The sequence below is a fragment of the Heliangelus exortis genome, chromosome 6 (genome assembly GCF_036169615.1).
Source record: "Heliangelus exortis chromosome 6, bHelExo1.hap1, whole genome shotgun sequence".
Lineage (NCBI taxonomy): Eukaryota > Metazoa > Chordata > Aves > Apodiformes > Trochilidae > Heliangelus > Heliangelus exortis.
Genome location: NC_092427.1, coordinates 11,769,599 through 11,785,402, shown reverse-complemented (window position 1 = coordinate 11,785,402; position 15,804 = coordinate 11,769,599). Strand labels below are relative to the sequence as shown.

The 15,804-nt window shown below is 47.3% G+C and overlaps 1 protein-coding gene across 10 annotated transcripts in view; it reads right to left on the bottom strand.

The window, feature by feature from the left end:
- Positions 1–727: 727 nt before the first annotated feature.
- The window catches only part of LOC139797464 (myosin-M heavy chain-like), a 44,587-nt gene continuing 29,510 nt past the window's right edge, over positions 728–15,804 (bottom strand). For 6 of the 10 annotated variants that reach the window (XM_071746677.1, XM_071746681.1, XM_071746676.1 and 3 more), the window contains 6 exons: positions 12,573–14,289; positions 7,219–7,393; positions 6,104–6,308; positions 5,064–5,686; positions 3,332–3,477; positions 728–2,442 (listed from right to left, as the gene is read on the bottom strand). In XM_071746677.1, coding sequence (XP_071602778.1) covers positions 1,647–2,442; positions 3,332–3,477; positions 5,064–5,686; positions 6,104–6,308; positions 7,219–7,393; positions 12,573–14,131 — 3,504 coding nt within the window. In that variant the 5' untranslated portion in view covers positions 14,132–14,289 and the 3' untranslated portion in view covers positions 728–1,646. The remainder of the gene's footprint in view (positions 2,443–3,331; positions 3,478–5,063; positions 5,687–6,103; positions 6,309–7,218; positions 7,394–12,572; positions 14,290–15,804) is intronic. The other 4 variants (XM_071746683.1, XM_071746682.1, XM_071746684.1 and 1 more) reach the window with 2 other exon arrangements.

Here is a 15,804-nt window from a genome sequence, read left to right as displayed (position 1 = left end):
TGGTTTTAAGACCCTGGGTCAGTGGTGCCTCACACAAGGGCCACCTACACAAAGGCAGCCTCTGTCAGCCTTCCTCTGTGCTCTCACTGCTGGTGGTTCATCTCTGGAGACACGAACAAATATGCTTCCTTGTGTGAGTTCTCCTGTAAAATAAATGCCTGTGACAGAAACATTTAGTTGGGAGTCAATAATACTGATTTGCTTTGTCTTTACCTTGGGGTCCAAAGCAACATTTACAGGTTGTCCTCTGAGGTCCACTGACCAAAACTCAGGCTCCTTTAATTTAGCCTGTAGGGCTGTGATCTGGCCTTTCCTGTGTGTGTCACAGCGTGACATTTTGCTGATCTTGTAATCACAAGGTCACAGTCAGTGGTAACGTCAGGCTGAAAAGGTTAAACCCTGTTTGCCTTTCTACCATTGTTCAGTTTGGAGTCAGGTCCCTGCTGAGGAGCTGAGGCTGGACCTTACAGGGGAGCTCATTGTGGCCTCAGCTCTGACGTCTGGTGTTCTGGGCCTGACCTGGGCAGCCAGAGCATAAGATTTTGTGCCAGTCTATTGTTGTCCAGTGAGAATCAGGGTAGCAGGCTTGTACCATTCTCTCAGTCTTGTTAGGAGTAGCCCCTAAATTCTGCTCAGGGGAGAACAGACACAATCACATGCCAGCCACTCTCTAAGAAGTATCTACTCCAGAAAACAAATATTAAAAAATATATAGCCACCTAAAATAATTGAAACATAATTATTAAAACCTTTTATGTTACTCTACAGTACAATGTAAATTGTTCCTCTCCATTAAATTTTTAAATACACTAGATTACATATTTTAAATAATTGCAAACTTTGAAGTTCACTATTTGTGGTAGCAGAGCTATATTTACATACACTTCTGAGATATTTCAGATGCAGCGTTATGTTCCAGTCCCCATATCAGTTAAATAACAGTGGGGGTATACTGCTTTTCTACATGTTCTACACGTAGTTTGTGTTTGTGTCAGAGAGCAAGAGCTACTTTTAATCTTGTCTGCTTTTTGTTTTTTGCTTTTTTTTTTTTTTCTGTGTGCATGCAGCTGCATTAGAGCAAATTGATACCTACTTGATTTGGATTAAAGATGAAAGATCTTTCTTTTAAAACAAATATTCTGAGTTAATATACAGAGGTGAATGATGAAATCTAGTCCTTAGGAGTAGTGGTGGAAAACATAATTTTCTCTAACTTTCCTTCTCTGTTGCATAATACTGCACCTAATTTTAACCCTGACTTTACCTAATGTTGATGAAATACAGTCAATGGTGAAAACCTCTCCCATGTTGTCAACACTGGCTTTCAAGACAATCCATGCAATGGCAAGCATCATACATCATTCTCCCGCAGCACAATATTAACAAGTTAAACCCAGTGTTTTCTTCCAGAGATCTGCTCCTCGAGGGAAGCCCATCTCTCTATGTACAACAGCCACAACCAGGCTGTGAGTCCTGGGAATGGAGACCAGAACACTTGGTTCCAGTGTTGTTAAGAGTCTTCGTGGGCCAGGCTCCTCCCTGTGTTGTCCATGAAGCAAAGCAAGATCGAGCCACTGAGGCTCTTGATGGTCCTTGCATGTGGCACCAGTCAGGCCAGGTTTCCCCACGTGCTGCCCACGCAGGGCTCAGGGCCTGGTGTGAGGGGTGCTGATCATGATGTTGGGCAGCGCGTTCCGACGCTTCTTCCAGGAGCCCAACTCCCTGGAATATCTCCTGATCTGCCTGAACCAGTGGTGAGTCCGTGCCCGGTCGCTGTCCCGGAACACGAACGCCTCCCGCCTGATCTCAATGAGTTCAAAAGTGTCATCGCAGTCAGGATCGGTGGAGACGATGCAATTACTCAGCCTCAAGGGCTCCCTGAGCAAATGGAACTTCCCATTATTTTTGTCTCTGATGAGTACCAGCACGGCGTCCTTCACAGGTCCTGGCTCAGCTGACTCCAGGCTGGACTCGGACACGCGTTTCATGTTCACAAGGAGGAGGACCTGCATGTTCTGGAACTTCAGGGTCTTGCTGCCTTTCTTCACCCATTGGCCATCAGGGGGCTGGGCCAGCTGCAAAGACCCCTCCATCACAAATCTTGTTTCCTCCCGCAGCCAACCTACAGTTTTGAGAGCAGTTTCTCTCATCTCAATGTTGATGACTTCTCTCTTCTTCTTGCTATCCTGGCGAAAGGAGCGGAGGGTCCACGTGTTCCCCTCCTGCTTGGTTTTCATGTTGATGTGTTCCAGGTGGGACTCGATGCGGCTCTTGGCCTCCCGCAGGCTGCCGTGATCTGGGTGGTACTCGGTGGTGGCTTTGATGATTCTGCTGAGTAGCAGTGGGTACTTGGTGACCCTTTGCAAAGGGGCCATCAGGAAGGACCTCAAGTTCATTCGCCGCAGTGCTGTGTTGTCATTCTGGGAGACATTGAGGAATATTCTGCAGGGATTTAAGAAGAGGAAATGAAATGGTGGCTGTTCTACCAGCAGGTGCTGCCATCCTAAATGTGAAGGAACAGTGTGGTGCTGGCAGCTGCTGGGCACTGCAGCCTCCCCACTGGCTTTAACAGCCTTGTGAATTCTGTATGCTCAAAAACTATACACAATTTCTGCTGCTGTGCTCAGCTGCAGAACCATGGTGAGGTGCCTGGGACACTTGCACGTAACATCCTAGCAGTCTGCTATTACACTGCTGTAAAATGAGGGTGTGACCTTCCTCTGGTACATGCTGACGTGGGCCCAAGGCAGATGCATCAGCTTACATCAGATTACATTAATTTCTAGATCCTTTCATCATTAGATTGCAATGATGTAATCTATTACTAGATTGCAATGATGATTAGATTACAACTCTAAACAAGAATTTGGTACTGTCATCATTTTAAGCTCTTGTAGAGGAAAGGAGAGAAGTGACTTGCCTGTCATTGCACAATAGGCCAGGACTAGGAAGGGGAAACAAATGCAAGTTATGCACACTTCACACAGTTGCTTTCCCAGCTGGAATCCAAACCCTGCTCTGGTGCAGAGACTGAGAGCTGTTACCAGCTGGATGTTATTTGGTGACAGTTCAACCCAATGGTCAGTGGGCAAACGCTGGTACCACAAAATACAGTTTACAGCTGGGGACCAACTAGCTGCCTCAGTGGAGATACCAAGGGGATAACATTTTTTGGAGAGTAAATTACTCTCCTCGCCCCAAAAAGGAGCAGCTCCTCACTGAAGTACATCAGCATCAAAATTTTGATCTAATTGAGCTGACACAGCTTTGCCCTCATCCAGGTGCCTTCCTGCCCCCAAAACCTAGAAAATACTCTCATCCCTTTTCTCACCTGAGCAACTCTTTCTCCTTCTCCAGCGCATTCAGCATGTTCACAGAGGAGGACTGCTGGAGACAGTAGGTCTGAAAGGCTGGCAGCATGTTGACAAACTCTAGAAATATTTCACCGATGCACACGGTCATCAGGTCATCATCACCCTGCAACACAGCCCCAGCTGGGTTAGCTCAGGAGAGGCACAAACTCAGAGCCTGCATTCAGACCTATTGGCATGAACCTGCTGCAGGATCTGGAGAACACCAGATCAAAGGTGGAACTGGGCTCAGGTTTCCTGGTGGAAAGGCAGTCCCTGCAAGTCCAGGGGGAAGCAGAGCATGGGCAGAAGCAGCAAAGCTAGCCTGACTGCCTGCTCTGTTACACATACAGAGGTGTCTTCTCTGATTCTGCAGGCTTAGCCAGCACACTGGAGCAGGGGCTCTGAGGCCAGAGTGATCCTGCTAGTCAGAAAAGTGTCCTAGGGACCTTCTTTCCAGCAGAACTGTCATACAGCTAATGCAGCAGTACATAAATTAACAGCCAGTGTTTAAGAGCATACGAGCAAGGGGGGCCTGTAACTCAGGTAACAGACTCTTAACAACTTGTGCAGATGTTGTCAGCAGCAGACTGTTGGGGAAGCAGTATCCTTCAGTTGTGCTCTTACTGGCTACTTTGATGCCTCAGTGAAAAATAAATTTTGTGTTGAACTGATCTCTGATTTCTGGATGTGTAATAAAAAAGGGAATAGTAAGATTCTGGTGCCACATAACACTCCTAGCTGTGTGGAGCTGCATGCTGACATGCCCTGCAACCACTGCTCTTTTGAGCCAGGAGAGAGGGAGCAGCTCTCTGGCTGGTGGCAAATTTTTGGTGCAGTACTGAGCTCCTACTGCAAAGGGAAACATGGAGGTGGACATAAAGAAACCCACAGCTGTTTGTAGAAGCCATTGTCTCAATAAATTATTCACAGCGAACATCACACCCACACTGCACATCTGTCTTCAAAGTTGTCAGTTTTTGAGACATGAGTCACTCAGTCTGACATGCAGGGTCTCAGAGAGGGAGAGATGTGTATCCTAGAGAACAAAACATCCTGGTGAAACTGATACAGCAACAAGTGGGTTTTGGTTTCTTGAAGAAAGGAGGGTGTGGAGCTGTGCATCTGTCCTTTGCAGTGACTGTCTGCTGCTACAGAGGCTTATTTCTATTTCTCTGCCTCCTGACCAACATGCTAGTGGGGTAAGGAAGTCCCATATGCAAGGCAGGGTGCATCAGTAGAAGCAGCTGGTATACAGAGCTGCTACCAGAGCAGGGAGCAGCTTGTGCTGCCTGTCCCCACAGCCAGCCTAGAGGTAAGCTGCAATGAACTATAACCCAAGGCAAACACCAGACCAAGATGAACTCTGTACCCCCATGGTCACACTCTGATCAGTGTCCAAGCAAACTGCTTAAAGCTAACTTTGGCAATGGGACATTTAGGTCCTGTTAATAGGAAAAACCAGCTAGATTGCTGGTGGCCTGCTATCGTCAGTGGCATCATCACAGCAGAGTGTGAGGCCAGCAGCTGTGATCTGACACAGGACTACTGAAATCACTGGTTTATGATAACTGAGGGAACAAGGGACTAGGTAGATGACTGGAATCCAGGTGTCCTACCTCCTGATCCTCTGCTCCATCTACACTGCCTCAGTATTACAAAATCTATTCCTGTCTGCCCGGTCTGTCCCCTTTAGATCATGCATCATCATACCTGGTCAAAGGCCTGATCAATCTCTTCCTGGAGTATCTCCAGGAAATTGTCATTGAGGTCGATGAGTTCCTGTATGTTGCTGAAGATGCCCAGGAGCTGCTCCTGGCTCAGCAGCCCAGCTGCCTGCATGGGGAGATAGAACTCCTCCTTGATGATGCGCAGGTCCTCTCCATAGCTGGCTTCTGTGTTGACAAACTCCAGCACAGACTCCTTGCGCTCTGTTCTGCGCTTGCGACACTTCTCACAGAGGTCAGCCCGCCTCTGGTTGCAGTTCTGCACATCGGTCTCCACTGGGAGGTCTCTTTCTCCACAGTCAGTGCAGGGCCGGTGGGCTTCCCAGGCCTGCAGGGAGCTCAGTGTTTCAGATGCCCTGTTCCTCCACTTTCTGGCTGGCATCTGGCCAATGCCACTATCTGCCCTCTCCACATCTGCTGACTTGGTCCGGGTGGCCTTGCTGGGATCCAGGTCATCCCGGACATCGTTCACGCCAACGATCCCACTGTCTGTGCTCAGGCTGCTGACATTGCTCCAATGATGTCTGGAGCGGAGGAAGCCACGTGGGGTGCGGCGGGTCTCATCAAAACTGCCACCGTGGCCAAGGTTGGCTTTTGCCACCACTGGACCTGAGAACAGACACAAATAGTTACAGGCACAGAGTTCACCCGAGAGCCCAAGCTGGCACAGACAGGAGTGGTAGGAACCCTGGAGGGGGAGAACTGGTGAAACCAGGACTGTTAGCTGTCCCCCCTTCAGTTTTGCTGCTGGGAAGGTCAGGGGTCAAAAGTAAATGGTTTCCAGGTGAAACCTGTCATCCCTGCTCTGCCCATACCTGTGAACTCATTTGGACCCTCTCCCCTACTGCCACCCACCAGGCAGGCACAGAGATGCAGCAGAGCAGATCCTCATTTCTTGCACACCTAGGTTCAACCCAGAACACTTCCCTCCCCCAGGTCAGTGGTCTCTCTCTCCATATTTACACCAGTGTAGCAGTTCTCAGCATGCAGCCCATCACCCCCCTGTGAGCGTGCAGATGTCAGTACCGTAGTCTCGCTCCTGCCGGCGTTTCTGTGCGTGCTGCCGAGCCGCAGCCGCGATCTTCAGCTCCAGCTGCTTCCTCTTCACCGAATCTGCAGGCATGGGGTCACTGAAGTGTGGCCGCAGCCTCACCTCCCGCTGCGCCTTGGCACCATCTGTACTCTCATGGACAATGTCAGAGCTGGATCGGCGGCAGCTGGGACTGGGGGTCTGCAAGAAAAGCAAGTAGGTTTGGAGCACGGCAGTGGCCAAAGCAGTGCCTCGTTTGCAGCAGCTTTACTCTGGTTGCCAAGGGAGAGAAAAGGCAACTCAACAGTGTCAGGGCTGTAAATGGAGGTCTGCTGCACGATCATTAGGAAATCAGTCACAGAATCACGGAATCATCCGGGTTGGAAAGCACCTCTGAGATCATCAAGTCCAACCCTTAGTCCACTACCACTGTGGTTACCAGACCATGGCACTGAGTGCCACATCAGCCTCTTCTTAAAAGCCTCCAGGGATGGAGAATCCACCACCTCCCAGCTCCCTCTGTCTTGCTTAGTCCTAACAGCATGGATACCCCATGCTCTGCTGTTGTGCATCTCTGAGTACAGTGGTTCCATGGTGGCTGGATCACGGCTACTGAATAACCATGAAGAAGTGCAGAGACCTGGCTAAGGGCCTACAGGGGAGGCTGAGCCTGTCCTCCAGGGATCTGAGCTAGCTTGCCTCTGCTCTGTGAACATTTCAGAGCTGCAGGGTCAGGAACTCCAGCCTCCGTGCCATACCAGTAGTTTGACCAAGTAAGGACTGGAAGGGAGTCTGTCTGCTCTCCCAGGATGAGAAGCAATGAGGGACTGGGGGCACACTGCAAGCCACTAGGTGTTACTGCTGAACTTCTTGCAAGAGTTGCAGCGGCAGATAGGTAAGGGCACAAAACTGCCTCTTGTTTCATTAACTGTACTAAAAGAGCCATGAGAAACCCTTATAACACAGTTCATTTGCTCATGGGAGTTGGTGTGATTTCAGGCCCCAGGTTCCCAGTCCGCCCAGTTCTTACAACAAAGGGATCCTTTAGAGCTTCAGAAAAGAAAAAAATCCTAAACATGCTCAAGATGAGAGGGGAGCTCCTCTCCCTTACATTCCCTGCAGGTGGGGTGTTGCTGGATGTTTCGTTGCTTGGCTTTGCCTCCCAGGTCTCTGTTGCCATGGACATGGCTGTGGGCTGCTGGCTGTCCTCTGGAGGTGGGAGATCAGATTCCCTCAGATCACACTGTCCCTCGGAGGGGGATTTGGCAGCAGTCTCGGCATTGCAGCTGCAGGGGAAGAAGCAGACTCTGATGAACATCACATGTGCAGTTCACCTGCCATTCCTGACACAGATGAGACTGAGCACAAAGCCCTGGTTCCAACAACCAGACATAACAGTTCAGGGAAAGTGCAGGCAGGAATCTAAGACTGGTCAGCACAGACAGCTGTGCGTGTGTTTCAGGAGCTCTAAACACAGCTCAATTATAGCAGTGCAAATCAGATAATTGCACTCATGCCAGCATCAGTCTGGGATATCAAGTCTCGGGTATTCAAAGGGTATTTTTGTGTCCATAAAACATTATATTATCCTACAGGGACCAGAAAAAACCTCTTTCTAAGTAGGCCACATCCATATTTGCTGCTATTTAAAGAGATATTGTCAACACAGAAACCGTATTGCTCATCTGGAAGAAAATCACCTGCTAAAAACCCTAATACTCTGAAGAGATTACAGGATTAAAGGAGCTTTCCCTCTGTTTTTCATCTCATATGATCCCAGGTCTGCTGAAGCCACTGGAAAGATTCCCTCTGCTTTAGTGAACTCAGGACCAGGCCTTCTGGTACACTTAGGAGTCCTGAATAGATCAGCAGATTCTGTTGTTGTCAGCTGGCAGTTCTGAGATGCTCCTATTCATGGCTGTGTGGTGCTGGCAAAGGCCTGGCCTGGCTGATGCAGACAGCCTTCTCCAACCCCACTTTACCCTCTCTGTAGACAACATCACCTCTCCAGACAGATACAGTCAGGTGCAAAACCACTGACTTGACAGAGAGGTTGACAGACTGTAGTTTGTGATACTACTTTGGATACATTTAACAGACTCTCTAAGATACCATATTTCCATGCATAATGAAGCCTGCTTGGAAGAATATTAATTTCTTCGTTTTAGGTTTGCTTAATTTTATGGGTTTGGATTACTTTAAAAAGAAACATCAGGACTGAACATGGATGCTTGTACATAGAGGAGGCCCATGTCTGGAACATAGTTCAGATTTTGCATGTATTTTATGCCTAACAAAAGTCTCCAATGACAAAAATCTGCTTCTTAAAGGCTTCATTTGTGAACTTACACTGGTAGTCACACTGCTAACGTACAATTCCAACACTGTTGTCTACAAGTAAACACATGAGACAGATGGGCATTTTCCTTACAATTATTGACAGCTGGTTCTGATAACAAACCATCAGCCAACACTGAAATCACTGAAGAAGGAATATATCTACCAGAACACAAACTGGCTCTGTTGTCAGGCCAGAAAAGTTGGTTTGCAACTTTCCAGCTGACACTTTTTCAGCTCCCTGCTTTCATGATTGCACATCCCAGCTAACACTACCAGAAGAATTACCAGCTTAAAAAGAGTTTAGCATGACTGTTAGCACAGTGCTAACAGAAGGCTTCTGCTTTTCCTTTTGCTCTGCTGACTCCTTGCCATGTGTGTTTGGAAGCATCACTTCACCCCTCCAGGCCTGTAGAAAGGTAGTACCAACATCAGTGCTGCCATGGAGCAGTTTGCACTACTGTATTGGCCTTTTACAGGGTTGCAGGCCTGATCCTGGTCTGGTCCATGGCAAGAGGCCCCTGTCCCCAGCCACATTTGGGGTACCGTTCCTTCAGCCAGTCCAATGTAACTGTCTGTGTGGCCATGACCTAAAATCAGTCATGAAATGATCTGGGATTAAAAAAAATATCTTCCCTCACATACTCCCAGCCAGATCGTTTCATCACTGTTTCATTCAGTTGGGTAAAGCATGAACAGTTCAGCTGGGCACACCTAAGGGAGAGAAGGTGGAGGTGAGGGAGCAAGAAGGCTTCTGAAGAGGATCTGCCACTGCCAGGAAACCACCATTTCCAAATGCTACTCCTACTCAGACAGCTCTGGTTGAAACATGCCCAACGAAGGGATCATGCTGAAGCACAGAGAGGCAGTGGAATGTGTACACAGTCAGCAGCAGAGCTCAGAACTGGAACACTGATTTCTCTTGATCACATCACCTCCCACCATCCTGTTTTAATCTTTGCCTCTGTCTTAAAAGGAAAAGGGGACATTGCCAAGAAGGGATAGTGCCCCTTCCTCCAGCCCACTTCCCCTGGAAAAGATCTGGGCTGCCAACAGGTCCACAACCAATTCAACCAGACCTGTCTGCTTTCATGCAGAGCTGCAGAGAAGTGGACTCTGGGATGTTCCCTTCTGTGGGACCAAATCACTTACTGGTATAGGAGCTTTCTGCCTGGAGTTTGTGTCACTTTTCCATGTTCTCCCCAGGGCAGATTATGTGCTTGGGCCAGCACAGGAAGGACTGCAGTCCATTCTTTCTGATTGGCCTTCTACACCTCTGATTCATCATCTCTGAATCTCATGGAAGATCAGGCACTGGATGTGGGGTGTACAACTAGAGGTGCATTTGCTTTCCTTCACAATCTCTATAGTATTATTCGTGGCTTTATCGTAGTCCAGGCTTGGCAGTTCTCTCCTTTCCACATGTTCCAGAGTCTTTCTGACTAATGGAAACATTTTTGTCCTCTCCTTCCCTGGCTTCCAGACTTGGAATCCTCTGCTATGGGAAGCTGTTATTCTACCCATCATCAAAATGTCACCCCAATCACACTCCATCACTCTTTCCAGGAAGCATTCTTTCTTAGTCATGTCCTTTGCTTCCTTGTGCATCATTTTATTGTCACCTTGTCCCATATTTTATAGACCAGAATACCAGGTCCATACATGTCCTTATCCTGAGCAATTTGCTCCTTAAACAAGTTCAGAAAGTGGACTACAAATGCCTACAGGATTTCCACCTAGATCTCAACACCCTTTTCGCAGCCAGGGCTACAATCTTAGTTAAAGGAACCCATGTTAAAGTTATCCACTAAGTTAAAGTGACCAATGAGGAGGCTAAAGCCACCATAACTATGAAGCTGAAAATCAAATATTCACTGATGAAATACCGAGCCATTTGAACAAATCTTAAGTAATTAACTTTTAACTGTTAGGGAGGCAAGTAACTTACCAAACAAAACTGCTTTGTAAATCTGTAACACACAGAACCACTAGAAAGAGAAGACAACTTTAGCTATCTTATTCTGTGATGCTCCATCACAAATTCTCTATTTTGTTTTAAAGTTTGCTGAGGTCAGTATCTGTGGATATGGGACCAAATCCCCAGCTTTCAGCTCATTTCACTTGAGACTTAGAATAAATGTGGCCTGGATGTCAGCAAACATAACTTAGGACCTAAAATGGACAAAAAGTCTCCCACTTCTGCAGTGAGAATCAGCTTCAGTTATAAACGAACATAAAGGCACTTTGCAGTCTCAGATGAAATGATGGAAAATTGAGAAATTTCCAGCCAAAAGAAACTGGAGTTTGCCACTAGCCAGTACTTTGGAACTGCCAACAGACTTGTTTTCCTCCTGCTTTCCTGAAGAAAATACAACCTTTGCCATTAATTGTTATTACTATGGAACATAAACAGGCCAGGGTGGTTCCTTCACATGAAACAACCTCTCTAATACTGGAACCGCTGTCATCCTCATTTTTAAATTTATGACCATTTTGATGTTAATAAAATCACCTCATATATGTTAACAAATACAACTAGGGAGACCGAATACATTCATAGAAACAAAAACCAATGTGCATATTAAAAGAACAGAAACCACACTGAAACTGTAAAGACCCTGGGCAGAAAGTGTCTGGAGGCTGGGAGAATAGTAGGAAGATTATATGCATTACCCATTCCTATATACTTTGCTAAGCATGCACCTCAGGCTCCAGACACCAGTTAAACCTCTGATCTGCCCCAGACAGCTGTTCCTATGCTCCTACTCACAGTTTGTCCCACTCTGTGTATTTCATTTCACGTCTATGATAAAAATAGTCTTACTCAATAAAAATGATTGCATACCATGGCTTTCTCATCTGTTTCTCCACTGGGCTTTCATACTTTAGAACATAAGGTGGGCTGGACAACTGAAGGAAATATTTAGGGCTCTGACACCATGTACTTCCATTAGGATTATAAAGCTGTAGAAGTATTTCTGCTTGTCACACTGGCTCTGTTTACATGAGAAGCATCAGCTCCACAGAAGTTCTTCCAGATGAATCTCACTCCTCTGCAGGTCACTACCATCTCCTCTAAAACCTGAGGTCAGTCTCAGAGCTCTAGCATTCCAGAAATACCAACTCATGGTATGATGCTCTCGCATTTCACACACCACAGCTATGGATGCCTGAAGCTGCCAGGAACCAAGTCAAAGACAATTCTTTGTAAAGTCAGTCCTGAACATCAAGTGTATGGAAACAAACCACTCCACTAACACTATGCCTCCATTTCTCATCAGCCTTATCTAGTGATAAACAGTAATAACTGACTCCAATTTCTAGCTTCCAGAAATCTGCTGGTTCCTCTTGGTCCACTGCTTGCACAGAAAGGGACCCCCATTTCTTTGGCAGAAGGCAGGTAACAGGATTGCAGTGTCCAAAATCAGAACAGAGAAAGCAGCCCTTGTGAAAATCTTACCCAGAGAAGGGGAAAGCTTGGTTGGAGAAGCGGAAGGATTTATGAAAATATTTTCTGTTACTATTTACCCTGGCTGAGGTGGCAGAAGAACTGTTTTTGTGCATACTTTCACTCACTGCATGTGCTGGTCTCCAGCTTGTGGTTAAAGACTCATAGGAGCCATCTTGCTTCCATTTGCTTGGCAGTTCACTACATAAAGGCAGCAAACGAAAGCACTTATTGCTACATGTCCCACTACCTGAATTGATATCCTGCAGTGGTGGGATGGACTCTGCATCTCCTTTCCAAGGAATCATATTAGTACTTTGTAGGCCCTTGCTGTCCCCTACTTTTAACAGAAGTTTAAAAATAAAATTAAAAAAAAAAAAAAAAGGACCTTTCAGCAGTTTCTTACAGAAATAAAATGTGTGGACTACTAATGGGTGCTGTCTGGACAGGATTAAGGTATACAAAAAGGCAAAAACTAGATGGGTTTTATGTTTAATCCCACGTAAAGAAGGAGTTTAAGCTCAATTGCTTAAAGACATATCCATGTGTCTATCAGAGACCCTAAGATGAAAGACTCTGCCAACAGTGTATTTATGCTACAGGTGTTAAATGTATGCACCAGGGGAGGCTGGGTCATTAACAAGAGAACCGCTTTCAGGTGACCCCACAGAGCATGTTACCTTTTCTTAATAAGTTCCAGGGCTGAACCTATGAATTCATCCTTCATTTTTTGTAGCTTAGCTCCATAGCTGGATAAGTCTGTGGCTTCTAACAGCAGCGATGAACAGCAAGAGGACTGGGCTTCAGAAGCCAGCGACTGCCCTGCAAGGTGGAGGACATCATTTAATTGTCTTATGTCTCCTTTCTGCTGCTCATCACTGAAGATCTCCTGTGCAGCAATGTGCATTGCTACTGCCTGCAAAGGTGATCGTGGAATAGGGCTAGAGCAAATGGGGACCTGGGATATATCCGAGCTGGAGATCTGGTCCTTCACCTCAGGGTTGCTCATTCTGAAACCATCCCATGTGGCTGGATATTGGGAAAAACCAGCAGAGGTGTGGTTTTCAGGGAACACATCATCATCATCCTCTGCTGTGACAGTGGCTTCATTCACAGCTTTGGTCCCCAGAGCTTCTGGACAGACATTCTTGTCCTTCTCCTCCAGTGTCTGGTTTGCAGGCAGACCCTTATTCAAGCACTCTGTTGGCCCAGTGCTGCTGACAAATAAATTTGCCTCCTTACTTCTCATTTCCTTGAATTCCTCAAAGGTGGGTATATAAAGCCTCCCTTTGCAGTGGTCTTTCCTGCTCTGTCCCAGTGTGGTTTTGACATCTGTTTTCCCACTGTATTGTTCCAGGGCTTCTGCTGTTCTGGATTTGGTCATCTCGTGGCTTTCCCCAGCTTGTTGGAGGGGTAGATTTGGGGAGCTGTTCTGCCTTCGGAGCTGAAGCCTCCTCTGAGTCTCCTGCTCGATGTTTTCTGGACTGATGATCCTGTGTGTAAAACACAGTCTCTGCCTCCCTGTGAGGCTGTGCCTGAGAGAAGTGTGTTCCACCAAAACCGTGCAGCAGTTGACTGCACAACCATTCTTGTACTGCTGGCACATCTGGCATTCAAAAAACTCCTGAGCCCTCAGGTCAGACAGGGTCCCCTGTGGACACACTGGCTTGCAGGGCTCTGCCACCTTACTGCTGTGCAGCCTCAGCTTCTCCTTCAGCTCTTTTTTGGCATCCCCATGAAGGGCCCTTTCCTTGGCAGAAGGGAAAAGCCACTGAGGCACTTTGGCAAAGGGAGGGAAGAACACATTCTGTGCTGATCGAGATGTCTGTTTAGCATGGAGAGAAAGGTTTCTCAGAGAGTCCGATGTGCTCTGTACTGAAGCCACATCCACAGAGCCTTCTGTGCACTGACTGATGCCTCTGGAGCGAAAGGTGATCTCGTTATCCAGGCTCCGGAAGTGAGAATACAGCCCAGAGTCAGCAACTGTTGCCCAAGGAAGGTTCTCCACGCTCCGATACATCCGGTTTCCCACAGGAGCAGCCAAAGGTGCCTTGCCTGTGTGGCAGGAGTCTAGAGTGTGGAAGTCCCCAGAAAGAATGTGAGTGTCTAGGTTCTTTAATGGATGCATGCTGCTAACTGAAAAATCCTTTAAGCCATGCTGTGCATAGAGCTGATTATTTTGGCAGCTCAAGATCACCCGGCAGTGTTCCTGTCTCTCATCAACACTGATGTATGTCATAGCAAATGCACATGGAGGCTCTAGGGGAGAGGAGGGAGCTGAGCTGGGGTGTTGCTTAGATGCCAGTCAATGTCCACAGACCACAGACAGCAAAGTCTGCTGCTGGGTACTCACATAAGAGAGCTCTTACATGGGTGGAGTCGCCATGCGTAGAAGACCTGTGAATGGAAGGAAAGATGAGTTACTGAAGCAGCCTGGTGATGACTCGTAGGATGCAACAGCAGATCTGATTCCAGGGAATGCAGAAGCCAAACACCAACAGCTTGGGTAGAAACAGAACAGCGTAAGTAGGAGATGAGCCACAAGGCCTGGGGCAGGGAACCTTTTCCATCCCTAGCCAAGGCAGCAGTGGCCTTACACTACCCTTTTGAATTTGGAGAAGTTTATCTTACCTACCCTCAGCAAACTCTCACACTAGCACTGCTTAACTCCAGTGAGGGATGCTCAGAAGTGCTTGCTGTAGGCTCAGCTTACTCACACAGCAACACCAACAAGACGGGAAGTTTACAAGAGATATCGAAGTTCTTTCCCTCCAATGGAGTGCAGACAAGAGCATGTGGGATAAAGAAGAGGCTGGGTGTGGGAAAAGATGACATGACAGTGTGGTCTCCTGAAAGGTTCAAGTAGCAAGGAGGAAGAAGGCAGCTGACTCGTGGTGGCTTTGTCCCTGAGTCACACTGCTGCCCCTTAACACTCTTGACTTACCCTTCACAGGGAAGATGCATATGGTTTAGTGACTGGTAGCCAAGGTTGTCCCAGGCCTTTCCAGTGCAGAGACAAAGGTACCTCCCTGACTTTCACAAATGCATCCTCCTCACCACTTAGCAACAAGCCCAAATGATCACCCTCTCTCTCATGACAGCTCAGCAGAGGCCTAGGAATTGGTGTGGCTTCCACAGCTGTTCCTATGATCTGTGCTCAACACTGTAAGGCCCAGGGAAGCTAAGTAACTAAAACACATGCTCAGAGCAACGTGGATAATTAAACCCCAGCAGTTCAGTTTGGGCCAGCAGGATGTAGGTTGAAATCATCCTTTGAAGTAGAAGGTACCTCCTTACACTGAGTGGAGAGATTATGATTTTCACTTAAGGATTAAGGCCTCATGGACTTGCTTGCAGTCATGCAAGACAGCAGTGGCTGTCCACTCTCTCCCTTGAAAAACAGAGGAAAAGGGGACAAGTGAGTGCCATATGTAAAGGAGAGCAACACTAGGTTGGAGATGTGGGGTTAGCCTGAAATTCACATGGGCAACTTAGAGCTGGGGTGGTGAGGCATCATTCTCTGATAAGAAGCCAGGCAAGAACCAACTAGGTTGACCACACAGGAATAGGTCTTGGTAAAGCAAGGTAGGAACGTGTAAGTTACAGTCCAGACTGTAGTGCAGATGGTTCTCTGCACACTACTAACCATTCAGGCAGCACAGCCACCTCAACCAAGATGAGAAGGAAGAGGCTTGTTACCCTAAATGCTGGGACACCTCATGTTGTGTAAGCCACCTACAGACATCTTCCATCTGAGGAGAAGTCTGAGGCAGTGTACTGCTCACAACCAATCTTGGTAAGTGGCTGGCAGCTTGATTCACCCCTGGCTTAGACAGGTTCAAATTAACATACTTTCCCTACATTAATGAAACTATCTCTAACCTAATTCCATACAGGGAACGCAGAGTTGCT